The sequence below is a fragment of the Chiloscyllium punctatum genome, chromosome 11 (genome assembly GCF_047496795.1).
Source record: "Chiloscyllium punctatum isolate Juve2018m chromosome 11, sChiPun1.3, whole genome shotgun sequence".
In the NCBI taxonomy this organism is placed as follows: domain Eukaryota; kingdom Metazoa; phylum Chordata; class Chondrichthyes; order Orectolobiformes; family Hemiscylliidae; genus Chiloscyllium; species Chiloscyllium punctatum.
The window spans coordinates 13,234,613-13,252,080 of NC_092749.1; the positions used below are offsets into that span (position 1 = coordinate 13,234,613).

Below are 17,468 nucleotides of genomic sequence, written 5' to 3' on the forward strand. Positions count from 1 at the left end.
TCCATGCCGGCTAGATATCCTAAATTAATGCAGTCCCATTTACCAGCACTTGGCCCATATCCCTCTAAACCCTCCCTATTCATGTCCCCATTCATGTCCTCGGGTCTTATTCTTTCCTATTATTGGAAACATCTTCTCCATGGATGAGGATGGAAAATCGACGTCTTGGGCAAAAGCCCTTCGTGAGGAATACAGGCAGGAAGCCTCCAGGGTGGAGAAATAAATGGGAGGAGGTGGGGCTGGGGAGAAGGTAGCAAAGAGTACAATAGGTGAATGGGGGTGGGGATTGAGGTGATAGGTCAGAGGGGATGGTGGAGCAGATAGGTAGGAAGGGAGATTGGTAGGTAGGACAGGTCATGGGGACAGTGCTGGGAAAATTGACGTTTCGGGCAAAAGTACAGAAATATCAATTTTCCTGCTCCTTGGACACTGCCTGACCTGCTGTGCTTTTCCAGCACCACTCTGATCTCAACATCTTCTCCATGTCCACACTATCCAGGCTTCTCAGTATCCTGTAAGTTTCAATGAGATCCCACAAATCCTTCTCAACACCAGTGAGTACAGACCCAGAGTCCTCAACCACTCCTCATGTGACAAGCCCTTCATCCCGAGATCATTCTTGTAAACCTCCTCTGGATTGTCTCCAACATCAACATATCCATAGATATGGGTCCCAAAACTGCTCACAAAGTTCCAAATGTAGTCTGACCAGAGCTTTATTTAGCCTCAGCAGTACAGCTGTGTCTTGAACTCTAGTCATTTTGAAATGAACGCTTATATTGTATTTTCCTTCCTAACTGCCAACTGAACCTGAATGTTAACCTTAAAAGAATTCTGAACTAGGGCTCCTAACTCCCTTTGTGCTTCAGATTTCTGAATCCTTTCCTCATTTAGAAAATGCCTCTATTCTTCCTACTGAAGTGTATAACCTCAAACTTCCCCACATTGTATTCCATCTGCCATTTCTTTGACGCATTGCTAGTCTGCCCAAGTCCTTCTGCAGCCTTCCCACTTCCTCAACGCTACCTGCTCCTCCAATCTTTGTGTCATCTACAAACCTAATAGCAACACCCGCAATTCCTTTGTCCAGATCGTTAATGTATCATGTGAATAGTTGTGGTCCCATCACAGATTCCTGTGGAACTCCACTCACCGGCTGCCATCCTGAAAAAAGACCCTTGATCCCTACTCTCTGCCAATCCTCTATCCATGCTCCTAACACCGTAGGCCTCTTAACTTATTCAGCAGCCTCACGTGTGGCATTGTGTCAAAACAGCAGACTCAAGGGGCCAAAGGGCCACTTCTGCTCCTAATTTGTTGTTCATATGTATCTCTCTGTGTTCCAAGGGATAGAAAATGACATGAGGCAGGGGCCCTGCTCCTGATTTCTATCCAGTGCCCCTGTCCCATTGCATAGGCCTCTGCTGCACTGCCTCTAATGTGTCAAAAGCTTGGCAAACACTAGCGCCAACCTGTCCACTGGTTCCATGGGTGAGAGGCCGGATGGGTAACTGTATCAATGTCACCCGCCAGGATACAATGTAAGGCAATGGCAGGAAAGGTGGAGGAGGGGGTGAGAATTGGAGATGAAGTTATAGTGGCAAGGGAGGGGGAGCTTTGGAAGTCTATCTTCATGCACGACATTCGTCAGGTGGACATGCCGAATGTGGCTCGCTTACCTGAAAGAGTCCTGTTTTACTGAAGAAAGCAAACTGAATCCTCGACACCATACTGAGCTCATCGGTTGTCAGATGCTCGAAAAGGCCTGTTGGTAACGTGATCCCTGCCAGGGCTTCACCATGTGGATCCCCGTCAAAATTCGGCTGCGGACAAGAAGGGTGGGGGCATTAATCATACTGCAACAACAGAGGGGTTCAGAGCATGTAATCTCATCAATCACCCCCAGTCCTCTCCCACCTCCTCCCCCCCCACCCACCACTCACAGAGGGGACACACATCAAGGGGGGAGAGCAGCCAGGTTACAATCGGTACTTTCAGTCAATCTGTCCAGTTATGTTCTGACACCTCTGCAGCAGGTGTGACTTGAACCTGGGCCTTCTGCCTCACAAGGAGGGGCACTACCACTGCACCTATTATATGATTATACCGATCATGACAGAGACATTCCTGAAGCATGCATACTCTGGTCGTAGAGTCATACAGCACAGAAACAGGCTCTTTGGTCCATCTCGTCCATGTCAACCACATTTCCCAAATTAAACTAATCCTACTTATCTGCGTTTGGCTCATATTCCTCCAAATCTCTCATATTTATGTACCTGTCCAAAATATCTTTTACATGTTATAACCATGCGGCTGTACAGCACATTGGTTAGGCCACTGTTGGAATATTGTGTGCAATTCTGGTCTCCTTCCTGTCGGAAAGATGTTGCGAAACTTGAAAGGGTTCAGAAATGATTTGCAAGGATGTTGCCAGGGTTGGAGGATTTGATCTATAGGGAGAGGCTGAACAGGCTGGGGCTGTTTTCCTTATAGTGTCAGAGGCTGAGGGGTGACCTTATAGAGGTTTATAAAATTATAAGGGGCATGGACAGGGTAAATAGGCAAAATCTTTTCCCTGGGGTCAGGAAGTCCAGAACTAGAGGGCATAGATTTAGGGTGAGAGGGGAAAGATATAAAAGAGACCTCAGGGGCATCCTTTTCACACAGAGGGTGGTTAGTGTCTGGAATGAGCTGCCAGAGGATGTGGTGGAGGCTGGTACAATTGCAACATTTAAGAGGCATTTGGATGGGTATATGAATAGGAAGGGTTTGGAAGGATACAGGCCGGGTGCTGGCACTAGATTGGGTTGGGATGTCTGGTCAGCGTGGATGGGTTGGACCGAAGGGTCTGTTTCCATGCTGTACATCTCTATGACTCTCTGACTCTATGTATGAGGCACCCACAGTGTGAAATAGTTGCCCCTCGGGTCCCTTTTAAACCTTTCTTCTCACCCTGTAAAAATATGCCCTCCAGGTTTTGAACTCCCCCACCCTAGGGAAAAGACCATTACTGCTCACCTTATCTGTACCCCTCAGGATAACATAAACCTCGATAAGGTCAACCCTCAACCTCCTGCACTCCAGGGAAAGAAGTCCCAGCTATCCAGCTTTTCCCTTTGTCTCAAGCCCTCAAGTTCTGGTAACATCCTGGTAAGTATTCTCTGCACTTTCTCCAGTTTGATAATATCCCTCTTATAGCAGGGCGACCAGAACTATACACAGTTCTCCAGAAGTGGCCTCACCAACATCCTGTCCAAATATTGTGATGTTGATACTCCAAACACTATGAAAAAATAGTTCAATGATGGGATTTAAAATCTCACCCAAAGCAGCTAGGGAAGTTAAATTCAAATAATCAAAGACAAAAATAACATGATACTCAACAATAACTACCTTAACCAATCAGATGGTAATCAGCATCCATATGGTTCACTAATATTCTTTAGGGAAGGAAATCTGCCAACCTTATCTGGTGTGGCCTACATGTGACTCTATGCCCACATAAAACAAGAATTAGGAACAGGAGTAGGCCATTCGGCCCCTCAAGTCTGTTCCACTCTTCAATAAAGTTACAGCTGATCTGGCTGTGGCCTCCATTCCCTTTTCTTGCCTATTTCCCCACTCTCCCATGACGTCTGACTTGATTGTCCATCCAACGTTCTACCTAACCCAGTCCTAACGAGATTGATCAACCCAGTCCCCTCGAGATGGGTATTCCACAGATCTCTAACTCTCTGAGTGAAGAAATCCTTTTATCATAGAAGCCCTACCGTGCAGAAAGAGACCATTCGGTCCATCAAGTCTGCAGCAAACCTCCAAGAGGCATCCCAGCCAGACCCAGACCCCCTCCCTGTGCGCATTAGTTCATATTTATCATGGCCAATGAATTTAGCCTGCACATTCCTGGACACTGTGGGAAATTCAACATAGTAAATCCACCTAACCTGTACATCTTTGAACCGTGGGAGGAAACTCACGCAGACACAGGGAGAACGTACAAGCTTCACATAGACAGTTGCCTGAGGCTGGAATCAAACCCGAGTCCCCGGCACTGTGAGGCAGCAGTACTATCCACTGAGCCAATATGCTGCTCGAATCTCCTCCCAGCAATGATACTGACATTTACCTACTCTCTCAAATGGCCTAATGGGTGATAAACATTGGCTTCCATTGAATTTAAAATAAATGTTTGCAATGAGCGATGTCCTCCACATAGCGTCATAGACATGTACATCACGAAAACAGCCACTTCAGTCTAACTCGTCCATGCTGACCAAATATCCCAACCTAATTTAGTCCCATTTGCCAGCACATGGCCCATATCCCTCTATACCCTTCCTATTCATGTACCCATCCAAATGTCTGTTAAATGCTGTAATTGTACCAGACTCCACCACTTCCTCTGGCAGCTCATTCCATACCCGTACCACCCTCTGCATGAAAAAGTTGCCCTTTAGGTCCCTTGCAAACTTTTCCCTTCTCACCCTAAACCTATGCCCTCTAGTTCTGGACTCCCCCACCCCAGGGAAAAGACCTTGTCTATTTACCCCATCCACACCCTTTACGATTTTATACAAACCTCTAGGAGGTCACCGCTCAGCCTCCAACGCTCCAGGGAAAATAGCCCCAGCCAATTCCAGCCGCTCGCAGGGTAGCTCAAACCCTGGCAACATCATATTGCCTGTTCCGGTCACAGTGCCTTACCTCGAGCTCCGAGTCTCCATTCTGAGATCCCACGGTGAAGGAAGTGCCAGTGTAATTTGTGGAGTTGACAGCAGAGATCCCAATGGCTACGTTTCGTTTGCTGATACTCACTGATGACCCACTGAAGATCATCTTGACCGTCAATGCATCTAGGGTCCTCAAAGCTCTGTACAATAAAAAAACTAGTCAGGCCGCAACTGCAACACTGTGAACAGCTTGGGGGGCCCCTTATGACCAGAGGGCATCATGTTAGAGTAAGGGGGGGGACAGAGGAGGGGCAGAGCTGAGGAGGGATTGCTTCTGTCAGAGGGCTGCGAATCTGTGGAATTCGTGACCACAGAGGGCTGTTGAGTCTGAGTCATTAAGTGTTTTCAAGATTGTGAGAGACAGATGTTTAATCAGGAGTGGGTGTGCAAAAGTGGAAGGGAGGATAATCTGATCAGCCATGACCTCAGTGAATGGCAGAGCAGACTCGATGGGCTGAATGGCCTACATATCATGGCCTTATAAATCGTAAGGCAGAAATGTGATGAGGGTTGCGTTTAGGATATAGCCTCAGTTGGATGGACAGTGCATTGCAGTCCCTGCCTGGAGATTTAAGGACGAGGAGCGAGCAGGCATTCTTAGTGAGGTGCTGTGCCAGTGCTGTACTGGCAGAGACAATATCTTTCTGATATTGCCCCCTCTGGTGGGCTCGTAAGATTATAAAGGCATCATTTCAATAAATTAGAGCGCAGCTCTCAGCCAGTGTACCCTCCAATATTTATCTTGGAGCCAACATGACTGAGGCAGATGACCCAGTCAGTTCCTTCCCTGCGGTTTGTGAGAGCTTGCTGTGGATACATTGGCTGATGGACTTCCAGTCACCTGCACTTCACTTTATGTAAACTGTGTTGGGACATGAATGGTAAGGGAGGGCTCCTGCCTGTCCTCTCAGATAAGTAACAAAATCCATTGTACTTTCAGAGTCTGATGGTGACAGTGGGGGAGGGGGAAGGGAGGCGTGGGGGGGGGTTGGGATGGGGGGTTAGTTCCTCCCCAACTCCTGGGAAATATAATTTGGAGATGCCGGTGTTGGACTGGGGTGGACAAAGTTAAAAATCATACAACACCGGGTTATAGTCCAACAGGTTTATTTGGAAGCACTAGCTTTCGGAGCGACGCTCCTTCACCAGGTGGTTGTGATCATACGACACAGAATGTATAGCAAAAGGGTTACAGTGCCATGGAGTTGTATTAAACAACTTTAGTTAAAAATCACACAACACCAGGTTATAGTTCTCAAACAAATTTAGATTACGTCATTCATCTTTTCGAATGGGATATGGTGGTTTCAGTTCTTTAATGTGTAAATCCCAGAATTACATTCTCAAGGTGGTGTCAGTTTATCTAATAATAGGTGTCATTGCAGCTCAGACAATGCATTAAATGTGTGAAGGTAATGTCTGTACCAATGTTGAGTCAATTCTATTCCGAAAGTGGGGCTTACAGAATCTGACATGGATTTATGCAGTTATTGAGCAAAATCAAATGTAATTCTGCAAATACAAATTCACCCCATAAATATATGTGTGTGCATGCAGGAGAAAGACAGAGTGGGTGTGTGCATGTGACTGTAAGCATGTGAAAAAGTGTGTGTAAGCTTGGTCAAGTATGTGTGAGAGTATGATGGGGTATAAGCCAGTGAGAGGATGCGTGCGTGGGGGTGGGTGCGTGGGGTGTATGTATGTGCGTAATAGAGACGTTGTGAATGAGTGAGGGTCTTTGTGAGTGTGAGAGTATGTAGGAGTGTGTGTGTGTGTTTTTACGTTTGTATGTGTGTGAGAGTGAGTGTATAGCGCAGGGGGTCACCTGTAGTGTGACATGAACCCAAGGTCCCAGTTGAGGCCATCCCCTGGGTACTGAAGTTGGCTATCAGCCTCTGCTCGACCACTTTGCATTGTTGCCTGTCCCAAAGTCCACCTTGGAGAATGTTCACCCGAAGGTCCAAGGTTAAATGTCCCGGACCGCTGAAGCGTTCCCTGGCTGGGAGGGAACACTCCTGTCTGGTGATCATTGCGTGGTGCCCATTCATCCATTGTCTTGGCATCTGTTCAGTTTCGCTAAGTCTCCCTGCCTACAGAGTATGACAACATTAGCTGAGTCACATGAGTACCTGCTGCATATATAATGGGAGGTGTCCCCATGTGTAATGATGGTATCCATGTCGACACTCTGACACATCTTACAGCATCTACCGTGACAAGGTTGTATGGTATTGGCCTGAAAGTCGGGCAGTTTGCTGCGAACAATGATCTGTTTGAGTTTTGATGCTTGTTTAAAGATGAGCAGTGTATGCCTGGGGAAGGTCTTAACAAGGTGTTCATCCTCATTGATAACATATTGCAGGCCGTGAAGAACATGGCGTAGTGTTTGGCTCCTGGGAAGCACTGGACAACGAAAGGTACCCTGTCGGTTGCAGCATGTGTCTTGTGTCCTGAGGAGGTCATTACGGTTCCTTGCTGTGGCATGTCGGAACTGGCGGTCGATGAGTTGAGCATCATACCCTGTTCTTATGAGGGCAACCTTGAGCACTCCTCATCTGAACAGATCCTGTGTACCTGTAGGGCTTGTCCATTGGGAATGGCTATAGGGAGACGACACAGACACACACACACAAACACAACACAATGACCCCCATACAACACACAGACAGACAGACAAACACACACACACTCCTACGTACTCACACGCTCACACAGATCCTCTCTCATTCACAAGCTCTCTCTCATACGCACTCTTGCACTCACCCCACACACGCGCACCCTCACTGGTTTATACCCCATCACACTAACACACGTACTTGATGCTTACACAAACACTTTTTCACATGCACTCACACCCACATGCACACTCTCACTCTGTCTCTCCTGCATGCACACACATATATGTTTATGGGGTGAATTTGTATTTGCAGAATTACATTTGATTATGCTCAATAACAGCATAAATCCATGTCAGATTCTGTAAGCCCCACTTTCGGAATAGAATTGACTCAACATTGGTACAGACATTACCTTCACACATTTAATGCATTGTCTGAGCTGCAATGACGCCTATTATTAGATAAACTGACACCACCTTGAGAATGTAATTCTGGGATTTACATATTAAAGAACCGAAACCACCATATCCCATTCTAAAAGATGAAAGACTTAATCTAAATTTGTTTGAGAACTATAACCTGGTGATGATTTGGAGATGCCGGTGTTGGACTGGGGTGTACAAAGTTAAAAATCACACAACACCAGGTTGTAGTCCAACAGGTTTAATTGGAAGCACTAGCTTTTGGAGCGACGCTCCTTCATCAGGTGGTAGTGGAGGGCTCAATCCTAACACACAATTTATAGCAAAAATTTACAGTGTGATGTAACTGAAATTATACATTGAAAAATTGATTTCTGTTAAGCCTTTCATCTGTTAGAATACAGTGATAGTTTCACTTCTTTCATGTCTATCACTGTATTCTAACAAATGAAAGGCTTAACAGACAATCAATTTTTTAATGTATAATTTCAGTTACATCACACTGTAAATTTTTTGCTATAAATTCTGTGTGTTAGGATGGAGCCCTCCACTACCACCTGATGAAGGAGCATCACTCCAAAAGCTAGTGCTTCCAATTAAACCTGATGGACCTTAACCTGGTGTTGTGTGATTTTTAACTAAAGTCGTTTAATATATCATTACAACTCCATGACACTGTAACCCTTTTGCTATACATTCTGTGTCATATGATCACAACCACCTGATGAAGGAGAGTGCTCCGAAAGCTAGTGCTTCCAAATAAACCTGTTGGACTATAACCTGGTGTTGTGTGATTTTTAACTTTGTCCTGGGAAATATTCATCCTTTAGCCAGCATGACAGCACTGAACAAGTCACTCAGTTTTGATCCCATTGCTGCCACTCTAGATTTGCTATGCACAGGTTCACAGCAGGAAACTAAAGAGGACAAGAAAATTCCAACAATGGGAAGGAATCAAATCGGGCCATGCTGGGGTTGGTCATATCTCCTGCAGCTTCTCAGCCAGAAGAGGCACGGGGACAAACAGTTCCCACTGGAAAGACACGAGTACAGATCGATAGATTGCACTTCCCAGAGTGAGTACTTACACTTGGGAAGATGTGGCCAGTGCCTCATCTGAGCTTGAAAGAATATTGGACAGAACTGACAGCACTGTGGATGCCAATGTGGAGTTGATGTCCGACACGATCACAATCTGATTCAGAGTTTCCACCAGCTTAACCACTTGGTCCTGGGTAAGATTCCCATCCGCGGAGAAATCGAGGAGCTGACTGGCCACCTCTGCCGCGTTGTCTGCAGGGGGTGATCAAGGAAGAAAGGGTTAAAGGAGACCATAGCTGAGCAGCAGCAGATGAGGGACAGCACCGGATTCTGGAACACATCTCGAATGCAGCTGGACCACAGTAACAAGCTGCACATTGAAATCTTTGCAAATCTGTGCAAGGTTCATGTGAGCACTTCAACATGCTGCATGCGTGTAGATTGTTTTAATCCGTCTGTTCAGATAAACCTCTGGTGCAGTTTCTATGTATAAGGCAAAAGCACCATAGTCCCAGAAGGTCATCGTGGCCACTCCCATTAGAGAGAGACCACTGGTGCATGTAAGGAGGAGTTAGACAGATTTTTAGTTGGTAATGGGTCGAAGGAATATGGAGAGAAGGCAGGAAAATGGGGGTGAGAAGCATATCAGCCCTGACTGAATGGCAGAGCAGATTCAAATAGGCCAAATGGCCTAATTCTGCTCCTACATCTTATGAACTAGTGGTATGTTTAAGCTGACAGTCATCATGCATCAGGTGAGGGAAGAGGTTCAGAAGGAGAGTCCTTCACAATAACCTTACAGCAATTGAACCCCTGATGCTGGCATCACTCTGCATTGCTAACCAGCCATCCAAGCTAACCAAGCCTCTGTTTGTACGTACCTACCCTCATGGAAGAGTATGTATCACAGTGTGAGCACTCTGATGTGGTACTCTGATGTATCTGGCATAGAGTCTGTGTACAACATGACTACAGGAACTTCATCAGCATCATTATTGAAGCAATCATCCTTGACCATAATACAAGTTGGTCACTGTTAACAATTGGTGATGAATGGAAATGTTGGGGAATGGACAATGATGGGGAATTATTGCTGGATAATAGAGGGTCCAATGATATTGAATTTTCAGAAACTCTTCTTGTTCTGAGGCAAACATGATCTCTTGATCACATCCCGAGAACTCACTGACAATTCTGAAAGGGCTCAAATAAACCAAGGGGAATTGGGGATGGGGAGGAATAATAGTTCTTGCCAACAATACTCACATCCTGTGTAAGAAGGAAGGGGAAAAAATGGACACTATTTAACCATCGGAGCTGCACTATTTAGATTAATCCTGCCCATGGTCGCATTGGTCTCTCAATAGTAATCCTCCCTGACCCAATCTTACACTATCAATGGGCCCACCACAGATCCACATGGGATCTTCCTGCCCTTTCTTGTTGTGAACAAGACTCTTCCTGAAGAAGCCGAATCCCGTAATAATTACCTGCGGAAACAGGTGGAAGGTTTTCCAAGGTGCTGTTGTTTGTAACCAGCGAACAGTTTCTCAGGTCAGGCGGTTCCCAGAAAGATGTGTAGTTCTGCATGTTTAAAAGGCTGGACAGACCAGAAGGAAAATATAACTCCATGTATACAAATCCCGAAGAAACTAGCCAACAAGTCAAAACAATAAATTGAAAAAGTGCTTCAGAACTTGAGTATTGCTTTAAAAAGTCAGTTTGTCAAAACCTCTCATCTTCCTCATCAGGACAACTTGCAAGAATACCAATTCGAGGAGAAAGCCATTTATTCTGCATAAGAGAAGAGTCCTGATTCTTGGGAAATGTACTCTGATTAGTAGAGGTGTTGCCATGGAGTATGCACACATTAATGTTGATTGACAGTTAACCGCCAGGATTTGTTTACTCTTTAAACCAAATAGGTTGAGTCTGATCAATCAAGGCATGGCCTGAAGAACTGAACCCACAAATGGTTGTCACTGATTTTGTTGAGTTGACACAGGCACAGGCAGGTAATAAGGTAGTTAAAAGAGCAAGGCAGAGGCTGGGAACTCTGCAAGGAGCTCATGTCCCAATTCCTCAAAGCCTGTCCACCATCGGCTAGGCACAAGTCTGGAGTCTAATGGAGTACACTCCTCTTGCTTGGATGAAGACAGCTCCAAACAACACTCTACAGTTTTCCAACATTCAGGACAAAGTAGCCCACTTGACTGGTGCTTCATCTAAGACCTTTAGAATGTACTTCCTCCATCTCTGATGTGTAGAGACAGCAGTGTGTATGAGCTACTAGATGCACTGTAGCCACTCACCAAGGCTCCTTCAACACCACCGTCCAAACCTACAATTCTTACCGTCAAGAAGGACAAGGGCAGCAGACACATGGGATTACCACCATCTCCTCATATCATCAACCACATAAACTGAAGCCACCTCTTTCAGAAATAAGAGGCTTGGGAACAAAAACCTGGAGGCATTTCACTGAAAGGCTTTCCAATAATTGGAAATGGACGAATTGAGAAAGAAAACCAATCTCAACAAACTCCTGGATTCTGTAAGATGGTTCAGACTAGATGAGTTAGAATGTCATTTGTAGAAATGCAAAGCTGACCTGATCCTAGGACAGCTTAAGAGGGCTGAACCGAGTTGGACGGTTGGATCTGGGATCGTAGAACATAGAACATTAGAGCATTAGAGCACAGTACAGGCCCTTCAGCCCTCAATGTTGTGCTGACCTGTGGAACCAATCTGAAGCCTATCTAACCTATACTAGTCCATTTCCATCCATATGTTATTCAATGATGATTTAAATGCCCTTAAAGTTGGCGAGTCTACTACTGTTGCAGGCAGGGCATTCCATGCCCCTACTACTCTCTGAGTAAAGAAACTACCTCTGACATCTGTCCTACATCTACCAACCCTCAATTTAAAGCTATGTCCCCTTGTGCTAGCCATCACCATCCGAGGAAAAAGGCTCTCACTGTCCACCCTATCTAACCCTCTGATTATCTTATATGTCTCAATAAGTCACCTCTTAACCTTCTTCTCTCTAAGTCCCTCAGCCTTTCCTCATAAGACCCTGCATTCATACCAGGCAACATCCTAGTAAAACTCCTCTGAATCCTTTCCAAAGCTTCCATATCCTTCCTATAATGCGGTGACCAGAACTGTACGCAATACTCCAGGTGCGGCCTTACCAGTGTGTTGTACAGCTGCAGCATGACCTCGTGGCTCTGAAACTCAATCTCCCTCTACCAATAAAGTTAACACAACGTATGCCTTCTTAACAACCCTATCAACCTCGATGGCAACTTTCAGGGATCTGTATACATGGACACCGAGATCTCTCTGCTCATCTACAGTACCAAGAATCTTACCATTCGCCCAGGGTTCTGCATTCCTGTTACTCCTTTCAAAGTGAATCACCTCACACTTTTCCACATTAAACTCCATTTGCCATCTCTCAGCCCAGCTCTGCAGCTTATCTATGTCCCTCTGCAACCTGCAACATCCTTCAACACTGTCCACAACTCCACTGTGCGTGTCATCCGTACGTTAACTAATCTATCTAGGTCATTTATAAAAATGACAATCAGCAGTGGCCTCAAAACAGATCCTTGCTATACACCACGAGTAACTGAATTCCAGGATGATCATTTCCCATCAACTACAACCCTCTGTCTTCTTTCAGCTTGCCAATTTCTGATCCAAACCGCTTAATCACCCTCAATTCAATGTCTCTGTATTTTGTGCAATAGCCTACTGTGGGAAACCTTATCAAACACCTTACTGAAATCCATATACACCATATCAACCACTTTACCCTCATCCACCTGTTTGATCACCTTCTCAAAGAACTCTGTAAGGTTTGTGAGACATGACCTACCCTTCACAAAACCATGTTGACTATCCCTAATCAACTAATTCCTTTCTTGATGATTATAAATCGTATCTTTTATAAGCTTTTCTAACACTTTACCCAGAACCAAAGTCAGGCTCCCTGGTCTGTAATGATCAGGGTTGTCTCTCCTCCCATTCTTGAATAAGTGGGCAACATTTGCTATCCTCCAGTCTTCTGGCACTATTCCTGTAGACAATGACAACATAAAGATCAAAGCCAATGACTTGGCAATCTCTTCCCTGGCTTCCCAGGGAATCCTAAAGATAAATCCCATCAGGCCCAGGGGATTTATTTATGTTCACACTTTCCAGAGTTGCTAACACCTCCAGTTTGTGAACCTCAATCCCATCTATTCTATGTCGTGGTTCTGTTCACCGAGCTGGGAATTTGTCTTGCAAACGTTTTGTCCCCTGTCTAGATGACATCCTCAGTGCTTGGGAGCCTCCTGTGAAGCGCTTCTGTGCTGTTTTCTCCGGCATTTATAGTGGCACTATAAATGCCGGAGGAAAGATCACAGAAGCACTTCACAGGAGGCTCCCAAGCACTGAGGATGTCACCTAGACAGGGGACGAAATGTCTGCAACACAAATTCCCAGCTCGGCGAACAGAACCACAACAACGAGCACCCGAGCTACAAATCTTCTCCCAAACCTTGCCCATCTATTCTAGTCGCCTATATCTCAGTATTTTCCCTGACAATATTTGGAGAAAGTGAGGACTGCAGATGCTGGAGATCAGAGTCGAGAGTGTGGTGCTGGAAAAGCACAGCAGGTCAGGCAGCATCCGAGGAGCAGGAGAATCAACGTTTCAGGCATCAGCCCTTCATCAGGAATCATGAAGGTCTGATGTCTGATGAAGGGCTCATGCCCAAAGTGTCAATTTCCCTGCTCCTCCGATACTGCCTGACCTGCTGTGCTTTTCCAGCACCACACTCTTGACTTCTCGACAACATTGTCTTTTTCCAGTGTGAATACTGATGAAAAATATTTATTTAGTGTTTCTCCTATCTGCTCAAACTCCACGCACAACTTCCCACTACTGTCTTTGATTGGTCCTAATTTTTCTTTAGTCATTCTTTTATTCTAGATATACCTATAGAAAGCCTTAGGGTTTTCCTTCATCCTATCTGCCAATGACTTCTTATGTCCCCTCCTTGCTCTTCCTAGTTCTCTCTTTAGGTCTTTCCTGGCTAGCTTGTAACTCAAAAGCACCCTGACTGAACCTTCACATCTCATCCTAACATAAGCCATCTTCTTCCTCTTGACAAGAGATTCAACTTCCTTAGTAACCCACGGCTCCGTCACTCAACCACTTCCTCCCTGCCTGACATGTACATACTTATCAAGGACAAGCAGTAGCTGTCCCTTAAATAAGCTCCACATTTCAATTGTGCCCATCCCCTGCAGTTTCCTTCCCCATCTAAATCTTGCTTAATTGCATCATAATTGCCTTTCCTCCAGCTATAACTCTTGCCCTGTGGTATATACCTATCTCTTTCCATTGCTAAAGTAGGCATAACCAAATTGTGGTCACTATCACCAAAGTGTTCGCCTACCTCCTAATCTAACTCCTGGCTGGGTTCATTCCCCAGTACCAAATCCAATATGGTCTCGCCCTTTGTTGGCCTGTCTACATACTTTGGCAGGAAACTCTCCTGCACATATTGGACAAAAACTGACCCATCTAAAGTACTCAAATGATAGGATTTCCAGTCAATATTTGGAAAGTTAAAGTCCCCCATAACAACTACCCTGTTACTCTCGCTCCTATTCCGGAATCATCTTTGTAATCCTTTCCTCTACATCTCTGGAACTGTTTGGAGGCCGATGGAAAACTCCTATGAGGTGAGGGAAGGTGAGAGGAAGAAATTGGTGAAGGTGACATTGATGTTATGCGGTTGGAGGGTCTCAAAAAGATCCCCAGAATATTGCCACTTTTTAAAATCGCTGTAATCTATAGTTTAATAAAAGAATCTAATTAACTACCAGCTTCTGCTTGCATATTGCTCTTGATTTGCGATGCAGGATAGATATTGGGTGGTCCTTGGTCTGGCTGCTTTCCAAATATATTGAGCTGGTTTTTCTTCTGAGGAACAGTTCACTGTGGATAAAGAACAGCGTGACTTGAAGTATCTAGCACAGGGGGACATTCATGGCTAACATCATTAACAGAAGCAATACACAAACAGTAATGTTTTAGAAAAAAGGGATTTGTGAATCCATGTACTTTGGTCATTAAAGAATCACAGGCTGAAACTCCAAAGTATCTCAAGAAATCTGGATGCACAAAGGATGATACGCTTTTGTTACAGTGAGCATATAATATTTTCTGTTTGTAACTCTCCTGGGAACGTGCTGTGCTATTTGTCAACACTATGCTTTGGGGGTAACAAAACTGCACTCTCTGGGTACAAACGTTTCTTTTAACTTGCCTATTGCATTAATTTACACCTTCTCTATATCGATCCCATCAAACTCTGTCATTATCTTAAAGGCCACAGCTGGGCCACTCCTACACCTTCTCTATTCAAGGGTAAAAATCTTCAACCTGGGCTGACCTTGAACCCACTCAGCCCATCATTCCTCCGATGGCTATTCTCTCATTGGAGATAGTGAAGACTGCAGATGCTGGAAAGTCACGAGTTGATAAAATGTGGAGGTTGGAAAAAGCACAGCAGGTCAATCAGCATCAGAAGGGCATGACAGTCAACGTCATGGGCAGTCCTGATGAAGGGTCCTGTCCGAAACGTCAATTCCCATGCTTTTCTGAAGCTGCTTGATCTGCTATGCTTTTTCCATCTATTTTCTCACTGGAGACAATGACCAGGTTACGCGACATTATCTCACTTTTTCACTTACCTACAGGTTGCACCTGAATGGACTCTATGGAAAGGTTATTTCCGATGCCTGAAGATGTGTTTCTCAGCCTCTCTTGCACTACCCTTTCTTCAAGGTAGACATTTTTGGTAATATTGTAATACAAGATGGCCACGCATTCATAGCTGAAGAGAAAATAGCACACAATAACAGAGGAACTGAGATCAAATATCTAGTTAGGAACAATGCATAATTAAGTTTAAAGTGCTTTTCATAGTGTTGTGCATGACAAAGGTGACACATGGCTTTAGGTTCATTCTCAGAACTGTTCTTGTGAACTTGATGCTGGGAACTCTGGAGACTTGTTATATACATGCATTTTTAATAAGGTTTTGCATGTTAGTACACAACTTAGGAGTTGATAAGAAAAGAGACATGGTGTTGAAGCTTGTCAAAATACAGTCATCAGGACATGTGCAAGAATGCCAAACATCAAAGACAGCAACTGGTCCTACTGCATGAGATACAGATGCTGATTGGTTGGCAAGTGGATTTTGACTGATTAATGCTTTACCATGGAGAATGAAACAGGGAACCATTTTCCCAAATGTTTTTGTTTAATTCAAGGCAGGCACAAAGCTTGGATATGTTTATTATGTTTTCCTGAAGTGGACAGGTCTCTCTTTATGAGTACGGTTAAAAATCACACAACACCCGGTTATAGTCCAACAGGTTTATTTGGAAGCACTAGTTTTCAGAGAGATGTTCCTTCATCAGGTGGTTGTGGAGCAGGACAACCTGATGAAGGAGCACTGCACTAAAAGCTAGTGCTTCCAAATGAACCTGTTGGACTATAACCTGGTGCTGTGTGATTTCTAACTTTGTCCACCCCAGTCCAACACCGGCCCCTCCACTTTATGAACATGTGCAGCCTCTAGAGTTGACTTGCCAACCAACCGGTCTCTTTTTCCCACGTAGCTCCTCTGAAACACCATATTCTTACATCTGTCTTAATGAGCAAACGGCGAAAAGTGTTAACATCACATTTTTCTCCACAACATTCAAAACAAAAAGGAGACGCTTTCTGAATTGGAATAGAATGCATCAAAATGTCCTGAAGCACTGTCTCTGAATGACTTATGATGGCAGCCCAGAGTCGATTATGTGGGGACTGCAGGTCAGGACTGGATGTAGGTGACAGAATTTATGTTCCCTGACAGGCATTTAGTGAACCAAATGGGTTCTTAGGGAATCAACATTGATTAAATGGTTGTCATTAGCGTAGTTTATTATTGTCTTAAATTCCTTTTATCAATCAAATGCAAATTTCATCATCTGTCATGGCAGGATTCTTGTCTCTAGAACACTAGCCTGAGATTCTGGATTACGAGACCAGTGACAAATCTTCCCATAGATTGAGATCACTTTGCAAATACTTACAGTTAGGAAGAAAGCATAACTAAGTGTAATGTGTTTTTCATTGTGTTGTGCATTACGAAGGTGGGGACTCAGTTTTAATTCAATTTTTAGATCTTGGTGCTGGGAAACCTGAGATTTATTGTAAGCATGCATTTTTAATAAGGTTTTACAATCACAAAGACAACACAGTCTAAAGATAGAAAGCAGAACATTTATTTCTTACCTTGTGGAATCAATTGATCTGGAAATGCGGCGAGGTACAGTTTTGTTGTTTTGAAGAATCCTAACCAGTAAACAGAAAATAATTCTGATTTGTAAACATGAACTCTTGAGTGGGATAGAAAGAAAATAAAAAGGCAATTGGGTTTGTTACAGCAATTTTTCAACTAAAGATTATCAGGAGAAAGTGGCAATATGGGACTGAGTTGGATGGTCAACCATAATCCTATTGAATGGCAGGACAAGCTCAAAGGGCTGAATTGCCTACTGCTGGCCTAGTGAGCGGCACGGTGGCACAG

General features: G+C 44.5%; 1 protein-coding gene across 6 annotated transcripts in view; it reads right to left on the reverse strand.

The window, feature by feature from the left end:
• adgrg6 (adhesion G protein-coupled receptor G6) overlaps nt 1-17,468 on the reverse strand; it is a 122,780-nt gene that overhangs the window by 30,853 nt on the left and 74,459 nt on the right. For all 6 annotated transcript variants that reach the window (XM_072580317.1, XM_072580312.1, XM_072580315.1 and 3 more), the window contains 7 exons: nt 17,174-17,233; nt 15,574-15,716; nt 14,701-14,815; nt 10,305-10,414; nt 8,862-9,066; nt 4,708-4,873; nt 1,680-1,823 (listed from right to left, as the gene is read on the reverse strand). In XM_072580317.1, coding sequence (XP_072436418.1) covers nt 1,680-1,823; nt 4,708-4,873; nt 8,862-9,066; nt 10,305-10,414; nt 14,701-14,815; nt 15,574-15,716; nt 17,174-17,233 — 943 coding nt within the window. The remainder of the gene's footprint in view (nt 1-1,679; nt 1,824-4,707; nt 4,874-8,861; nt 9,067-10,304; nt 10,415-14,700; nt 14,816-15,573; nt 15,717-17,173; nt 17,234-17,468) is intronic.